This window comes from Ictalurus punctatus, chromosome 6 (assembly GCF_001660625.3).
Source record: "Ictalurus punctatus breed USDA103 chromosome 6, Coco_2.0, whole genome shotgun sequence".
Taxonomy (NCBI): domain Eukaryota; kingdom Metazoa; phylum Chordata; class Actinopteri; order Siluriformes; family Ictaluridae; genus Ictalurus; species Ictalurus punctatus.
This window is the reverse complement of record NC_030421.2, coordinates 4708930-4717500: the sequence shown is the minus strand read 5'-3', so window position 1 is coordinate 4717500 and position 8571 is coordinate 4708930. Positions and strand designations below refer to the sequence as shown.

At 43.5% G+C, this 8571-nt stretch overlaps 1 protein-coding gene across 1 annotated transcript; it reads left to right on the top strand.

The window, feature by feature from the left end:
• Nucleotides 1-1634: 1634 nt before the first annotated feature.
• Nucleotides 1635-7383, top strand: LOC108266556 (CD209 antigen-like protein E). Its single transcript, XM_017470033.3, has 5 exons — nucleotides 1635-1849; nucleotides 1958-2293; nucleotides 2558-2703; nucleotides 2972-3078; nucleotides 7059-7383. The coding sequence occupies exons 1-5, from the start codon at nucleotides 1696-1698 to the stop codon at nucleotides 7201-7203; spliced, it is 888 nt and encodes a 295-aa protein (XP_017325522.1). The 5' UTR covers nucleotides 1635-1695; the 3' UTR covers nucleotides 7204-7383.
• The last annotated feature ends 1188 nt before the right edge of the window (nucleotides 7384-8571 follow it).

Below are 8571 nucleotides of genomic sequence, written 5' to 3'. Positions count from 1 at the left end.
CACTCTGTAGTTGTTTTATTCCTAGTTAATTTTGCTACCGTGTTGAATAGAAATCTAGAATTGTCTTTGTTATCTCCTATTAAGGTGGAGAGAGAGATTTTTCTAGCATCACTAAGAGATTGTCTATATTTCAGGAGGCTCTCCTTCCACGCTGTTTGGAATATCACCAGTTTGGTTTGACGCCATTTACGTTCTAATTGTCGCGTCTTCTGTTTTAAGGTACGCGTTTGATTGTTATACCAGGGTACTAACTTTTTCTCTCTAATTATTTTTCTTTTGAGTGGAGCCACTCTATCTAGCGTGTAGCGGAGTGTTGACTCCAAGCTTTCAGTCGCCTGATCGAGTTCTATCGGATCAGACGGTGATCCACATCTAATTGATGTTTCTGCGAGGTTATTTACGAAGCTCGGTGCAGTAGCTGATGTGAAAGTACGTTTTACGCGGTAGCGAGGGGAGGTGGAAATATTATGATCAATATGTATTATGAACGAGATAACATAATGGTCTGAGACAACTTCAGACTGCGGAAAAATGACAATATTGTTCTATACTTAGTCCGTATGTTAGTATCAGGTCAAGAGTGTGACCACCATTATGAGTAGGTCCGATTACGTTCTGATTGACCACTACTGAATCTAAGATGGACACAACCGCTATTCTCAGAGGGTCTTCCAGGTTATCAAAATGAATATTAAAATCTCAGACGATTAATGCTTTATCTACAGACACAACCAGGTTTGAGATAAAGTCTGCAAATTCACTAAAAAATTCAGTATATGGCCCTGGTGGTCTGTAAATAATAATTAGAGGAATTTACTTATTTTTTATACCAGTTGAACGAGTCTGATGTACATAACTGTATCCAGGAGGACTGGCTTCATTTAATGCTATGTACTCGTTTGGTTTAATCCAAGTTTCCGTTAAACACATTAAATTACATTCCTGATCAGTAATGATTTCATTAACAATAAGAGCCTTAGACGCAAGAGATCTAATATTTAATAGTCCTAGCTTCAGATTAAAGGTGCTAGATGTGCATTTAGTATGATTTAATTTTATGTTAATAATTAGGTTACGAAGACAGACTTTCTGAGATTTTCTCTGTATTTTTATAGTTCGGGGAACAGACACAGTCTCTAGAGTATGTATTACAGGTGTTGGACTATTAATTGAAGATTGATTATGTTGAACGTTGTTATTAGGGTAGGCAGTCACTTGGAGTGTAGCGCCTTGGAGATGTTGTCTGACAGCATTTCCGCTCCGAGGCTGCTGGGGTGCAGGCCATCAGGACGAAACAACCTAGGACGCTCCCAAACAGATTCCAGTTATTAACAAACAACAGATTCTGTTCATTACACCAAGAAACTAACCAGTCATTTAAAGCTAGAAAATAAAAGTACAATTACGAATATGAGGAAAGGTCTATGATGTAGACTATAAAGCACTTCTATAAGCTGCTCTGGGTGGACAATGTCTGCATAATGATATAAATGTAAAGGTTTTGAGTGTTGAATTCTGAAAAGTGTTTGATGATGTATGACGTTGTCTCACCTCAACTTCCTGTTCTTTCTTACACACAGAGTATATGTACAAAACCACACAGAGTTCTTTAGAACTGGGGGCTGTGGTGGAGATAGAGATCTACGTTTAAAACAGATTGAAGTCTCATTGTAGTTCCAGTGTCTTTATAGGGAGATGATGAAATCAGTTTATGAAAACTCGATATTTGCAGCACACAGCAGTTCAGCTGATCTAAACGGCAGCACGGACTCGTATGAAGATATCTACGCGAATGAAGATGTAATAGAAATGCGAGTGACCAGAAGCAATAAAGAGACTATGACTTCAGGTACGTACACACACATTTATACGCAGACTACTTCACCTGATAACAGCTCAAAGGATTATTACACCATGGTATGTAGATTATACATATGAATGTACTTTCTGGCTTTAGAACCAAACACCTCAGGACATAGATGCTACAGACTGGCTGTGGTGTGTCTGCTGATGCTGATTGTTCTTCTGCTGGCTGCCATTGCAATACTGTGGTTCAAGCTGACTACAGAGAAAGACCAAATACAGACTAGTTATAACAACATGACTACACAGAGAGACCAGTTACAGACCAGTTGCAGCAACCTGACTGCTGAGAGAGACCAGTTAACGACCAGTTACAGAAAGCTGACTGCTGAGAGAGACCAGTTAACGACCAGTTATAAAAAATCAGCTGAAGAAAGAGACCAGTTTCTGAGGAAGACAGAAGAACTCCAGAACAGGATTTCTCAACTGAGTATGTGATTGTTTGTTCACTTTGAAGTATATTATTTACTCACATCAATCAATGCATGGATTCATTCACAGGGTCCTGCAGAGGGTTTATAAACCTGATAGAAATGTCAGTCACTTGATAGAATATATGTGTGTGTGTGTGTGTATATATATATATATATATATATATATATATATATATATATATATATATATATATATATTCAGTGGTTATAATGCAGTGCTGTTATGAAGGTGCTTGTGTTTTAATCTTCTGTCTGGACAGAGAGAGACATTAACACACCAGGATGGAAATATTTCAGCTCCAGTATTTACTACATCTCTACTGAGAAGAAGAGCTGGAGTGAGAGCAGACACGACTGCCAGGGAAGAGGAGCAGACCTGGTGATCATAAACAGCAGAGAGGAACAGGTCAGAGAGAACATTTTTAACTGAATCGAAAAAGATTTTCAAAAATGTTCTTGTTTGATAAACACTGAATGTGTATTTGTTGTCCATCTGGTCCACACTATAAGATGTATATATACAATCCTATAGAATATTGTTGTCTGCTTTTTCTGTAACTATAAACGTTTCTGGATTCATGAAAGGACTGCATGGAAAATGTGCTGCTCGTAACCCCTGACCCGTGTTGGACAATGTTTATTGGAATGTCTAATGAGTTGTTACTCCTCACCAGGACTTTATGGATGTGTGGAGAAGAGGTGAGGCGGGTTGGATTGGTCTGACTGACAGAGAAAGGGAAGGGGTCTGGAGATGGGTGGATGGTACACAACTGACCAGTGGGTAAGAGATCACGATACTAAACCCTGCTTATAATGGATGTTATTAATGTTATCCAAGTTCAAGTGGTTTTATTGTCATTTCAACCATATACAATTGGTACAGTACACAGTGAAACGAAACAACATTTCTCTAGGACCATGGTGCTACATAAAACAACAAACTGACCACATGAGACGAGACAGAACTAAGTAAGATCTACAAACATTCTATATAAAGTGCACATGCAGACGTGTGCTAACAATGCAGGACAGTACAGTAACTACTAAAACAGGACAATAGGTACAGTGACAGTGTAGCGCTGAACAGTACACAGTTCTTGTGTGGAAGTATCTGATAGTTAGTGCAGGTAGTGCAGAAGATAGGTGCCAAAGAGTAACAATATAATTTAAAAATGATATAAATGTAAACATAACACGCTATGACTTAGTATTCAGCAGATTAGCTTATACCAAAACACAGACATAGCAGTTATAGTGGTAGCAGCCAGGTAAAGTGTATATAAAGTGTATATAGCGATAATAAATTAGATACTATATTTTTTTATAGTACAGTAGCAGCAAAAAATGCAACAGTGTCAATGCAGGAATGTGCAAATATTTCAATGAGAGTGGGATGGTGATCAGTTCAGAGTGTGTGTGTGTGTGTATCAGTCCAGTCTCTGTGTATTGAGGAGTCTGATGGCTTGTGGGAAGAAGCTGTTACACAGTCTGGTTGTGCGGGCCCGAATGCTTCGGTACCTTTTTCCAGACGGCAGGAGGGTGAAGAGTGTGTGTGAGGGGTGTGTGGGGTCATCCACAATGCTGATGGCTTTGCAGATGCAGGGTGTGGTGTAAATGTCTGTGATGTTGGGGATCCCAATGATCTTCTCAGCTGTCTTCACTATCCGCTGCAGGGTCTTGTGATCCGATGAGGTGCAATTTCAGAACCAGACAGCTGCTCAGGATGCTCTCAATAGTTCCTCTGTAGAATGTGGTGAGGATGGGAGGTGGGAGATGGACTTTCTTCAGACTTCGCATAAAGCAGAGATGCTGCTGGGCCTTCTTGGCTATGGAGCTGGTGTTGAGGGACCAGGTGAGGTGCTCCGTCAGGTGAACACCAAGGAATTTGATGCTCTTGACGATCTCCACGGAGTAGCCGTCAATGTTCAGCGGAGAGTGTTCACTCCGTGCTTTCCTGAAGTCAACAACCATCTCTTTTGTTTTGTCCACATTTAGAGACAGGTTGTTGGCTCTGCACCAGTCCGTTAGCTGCAGCACCTCCTCTCTGTATGCTGACTCATTGTTCTTGCTGATGAGACCCAGCACGGTCGTGTCATCCACGAACGTGATGATGTGGTTGGCATTGCTGCACAGTCGTGAGTCAGCAGAGTGAACAGCAGTGGACTGAGCACACAGCCCTGGGGGGCGCCAGTGCTCAGCGTGGTGGTGCTGGAGATGTTGTTCCCGATCCGGACTGATTGAGGTCTCCCAGTCAAGAAGTCCAGGATCCAGTTGCAGAGCCAGTTCAGGGCCAGTAGGTTCAGCTTCAATCAGGTGCTGAGGAATGTTTGTGCTGAATGATGAGCTGAAGTCTATGAACAGCATTCGAACGTAGGTGTCCTTCTTGTCCAGGTGGGTGAGGGCCAGATGTAGGGTGGTGGCGATGGCATCATCTGTTGAGCGGTTGGTGCGATACGCAAACTGCAGCGGGTCCAGTGAGGTGGGCAGCAGGGTCTTGATGTGCCTCATGATGAGCCTCTTGAAGCACTTCATGATGATGGACGTGAGTGCAATGGGACGGTAGTCATTGAGGCAGTTCATTGGTGACTTCTTTGGCACAGGGACAATGGTGGTAGCCTTGAAGCACGTTGGAACGATGGCACTGCTCAGGGAGATGTTGAAGATGTCAGTGAAAACATCTGCTAGCTGATCTTCACATCCTCTGAGCACTCTGCCAGGAATGTTGTCTGGTCCAGCAGCCTTCCATGGTTTGACTCTGCGTAGAGTTTTCCTCACATCAACTGTGGTTAGACACAGCACCTGGTTGTTGGGAGGAGGGTTTGTCTTCCTCACTGCCACGTCATTCCATGCCTCGAACCGAGTGTAGAAGTTGTTCAATGCATCTGGAAGGGAGGCATGACTGTCAGGTGGGTGATGTTGTCCTTAAGTTGCTGATTGCCTGAATGCCTTGCCACATGCGCCGTGTGTTGTCGCTATCTGTGAAGTGACTGTGGGACAATTTGGCCCTCGCTGTTCTTAGGGCCGCTTTGTCACCTGCCCTGAAGGCGGAGTCTCAGGTCTTCAGTAGTGCTCGCACCTCCGCAGTCATCCACGGCTTCTGGTTGGAGCATGTGGTGATGGTCTTGGAGACGGTGACGTCATCAATGCACTTGCTGACGTAGCTGGTCACTGACGCCGTGTATTCCTCCAAGTTGGTGGAATTACTGTCAGTTGCAGCCTCCCTGGACATTTCCCAGTCAGTGTGCTCAAAAGAGTCCGGAAGAGCAGAGATGGCTCCTGCTGGCCAGGTTTTCACCTGCTTCAAAACCGGTTTGGAGCGTCTAAAGAGTGGTCTGTATGCTGGATTTAGCATAACAGAGATGTGGTATGAGTAGCCAAGGTGGGGGCGGGGCTCTGCCCTGTATGTGCCGGGGATGTTTGGGTAAACAACATCCAGCATGTTCACCCCTCTCGTTGTAAGTCAACATATTGGTGAAAATTAGGGAGCACTGACTTGAGATTCGCATGGTTGAAATCTCCGGCGATAATAAACAGTCCATCGGGGTGTGGGTTCTGCAGTTCACTAATAGCCCCATACAGTTCACAGAGCGACTCCTTAGCATTAGCGCTGGGGGGAATGTATACTCCGATTACAAGAATGGTAGTGACTTTCCGCGGTAAATAAAATGGTCCTCATCTAACAGTCACAAAAACTACCAGCAATGAGCAGTAACTAGAAACTAGCACCGAGTTTTTGCACCATTCTGTGTTGATGTAAACACACAAGCCACCACCACGAGTCTCACCACACAGAGCTGCATTTCTTTCGGCACAAAACGAGGTGAGCCCGTCTAACTGAATGGCTGGAACTCGGTCGCTGAGCCACGTCTCAGTGAAAACAAAGACACAGCAGTCTCTAAACTCACGCCATGTTGCCTGCTGGAGTCAGATGTAGTCCAGTTTAGTGTCCAGGGAGCAGACGTTGGAGAGCAGGACGGATGGGAAAGCCGGCCAGTGTGGGTTTGCTTTTAGCCTAGCATGTACCTCCGCCCTATTCCCACGCTTCCACTTCCTCGCATACCGCTTTCGACGTCCCCTATCCTGGCCAAAAGCATCAGGCGACGCAGAGGACTGGAGGCCTGGTCTCCACAACAAGCCGAGATTGCGTAGCGTCTCCAGCAGATCATCATGCAGGTTGGCTGCTGCATGATTTCTGTAGTTTAGCAGTGTCTGGCGATGGTAAACATGAACACATGTTTCTTTGATGTCCATGTGCTGTAAAAAGACGGGCTACAAGACAAAAATAGCAAAACTAGCACCACTTGGTGCTACTGCCGTGTCGCCATCCGGTTCACATTTCCAGATGTTGGTATAAGTCTGGTAAGTTATCATCTTGATGATGACTCGCATGTGAATTACCTAGTGTTTAAAGCTGCTTTCACATGCACAGTGTTTGCTGAGGAAATGGAGCTATTCAAAAAGGATGACACATTTTAAGTCAAGTGATGCAGTCATGTGACCCATTCAGCTCATAACAAACAAGCTGGTGGACAATGTTGTACTGCAGTGGTTGTGCCTGCTATCCAGTTTGATAGCGTTGTTAAATATGAACCTTCAGATTGCATTTCTAAATGAACGCCTGATGGAAATCAGACTCACCTTAAGTAACAGGAGTTTCCCGACTGTTGAGTATAATGAGTGTAATCAGAGATATAGTGTGACCCGGAGGACTGAAAACCCTCATAAACACACTGGATTCACTCACTGTTTCTCTTCTTTCAGGTTCTGGGGTAATGGAGAACCCAATAGCAAAGGTGATGAGGACTGTGCTTTATCTGGCTATTGGTCTAAATCTGCTCCGAATTGGGTTGATATTTCCTGTAATGACCGGTATGTCTGGATCTGTGAGAAGAACATTTCGAGCTGAAATGTGATATATGAATGAAATTGATTTCAGGTCATAATTTTTCTTAAATAATCTGATGTTTGTATTGGTGGAGAGAGAATAAAACTCTTAGCTCTTTATGCTAATACATTTTCTTTTACATTTACATATTTCTACTTTAATGGATAATGTTAACCTTGTAAAATCTGACTTTATTCATTTATACAGGAAAACTTAATAAACATGACGATGCAATAACTTAGTTCTCTGTCAGAAATTACTCACAGGTGCACGAGGTAAGATTAGTATACAGTGCATCCGGAAAGTACTCACAGCGCTTCACTTTTCCCACATTTTGTTATGTTACAGCCTTATTCCAAAATGGATTAATTCATTATTTTCCTCAAAATTCTACAAACAATACCCCATAATGATAGCGTGAAAGAAATTTGTTTGAAATCTTTGCAAATTTATTAAAAATAAAAAACAAAAAAAAAGCACATGTACATAAGTATTCACAGCCTTTGCCATGACACTCAAAATTGAGCTCAGGTGCATCCTGTTTCCACTGATCATCCTTGAGATGTTTCTACAACTTGATTGGCGTCCACCTGTGGTAAATTCAGTTGATTGGACATGATTTGGAAAGGCACACACCTGTCTATATAAGGTCCCACAGTTAACAATGCATGTCAGAGCACAAACCAAGCCATGAAGTCCAAGAAACTGTCTGTAGACCTCCGAGACAGGATTGTATCGAGGCACAGATCTGGGGAAAGGTACAGAAACATTTCTGCAGCATTGAAGGTCTCAATGAGTACAGTGGCCTCCATCATCTGTAAATGGAAGAAGTTTGAAACCAGCAGGACTCTTCCTAGAGCTGGCCGCCCGGCCAAACTGAGCGATCGGAGGAGAAGGGCCTTAGTCGAGGAAATGACCAAAAACCCTATGGTCACTCTGACAGAGCTCCAGCGTGTCTCTGTGGAGAGAGGAGAACCTTCCAGAAGAACAACCATCTCTGCAGCGCTCCACCAATCAGGCCTGTATGGTAGAGTGGCCAGACGGAAGCCACTCCTCAGTGAAAGGCACATGACAGCCCGCCTGGAGTTTGCCAAAAGGCACCTGAACGAATCTCAGACCAAAGATTGAACAAAGATTGAACTCTTTGGTCTGAATGACAAGTGTCATGTCTGGAGGAATCCAGGCAAGACTCATCACCAGGCCAATACATCCCTACAGTGAAGCATGGTGGTGGCAGCATCATGCTGTGGGGATGTTTTTCAGCAGCAGGAACTGGAAGACTAGTCAGGATCAAGGGAAAGGTGAATGCAGCAATGTACAGAGACATGCTTGATGAAAACCTAAGGTTCATCTTCCAACAGGACAATGACCCTAAGCACACAGCCAAGA

Bases quoted from the DNA above. Each gene is read 5' to 3' on its own strand.
- LOC108266556 (XM_017470033.3), top strand. From the start codon at position 1,696: ATGATGAAATCAGTTTATGAAAACTCGATATTTGCAGCACACAGCAGT. The intron at 2,704-2,971 runs GTCAGAGAGAAC...ACTCCTCACCAG, and splicing joins TAAACAGCAGAGAGGAACAG to GACTTTATGGATGTGTGGAG. The intron at 3,079-7,058 runs GTAAGAGATCAC...CTCTTCTTTCAG, and splicing joins GGTACACAACTGACCAGTGG to GTTCTGGGGTAATGGAGAAC.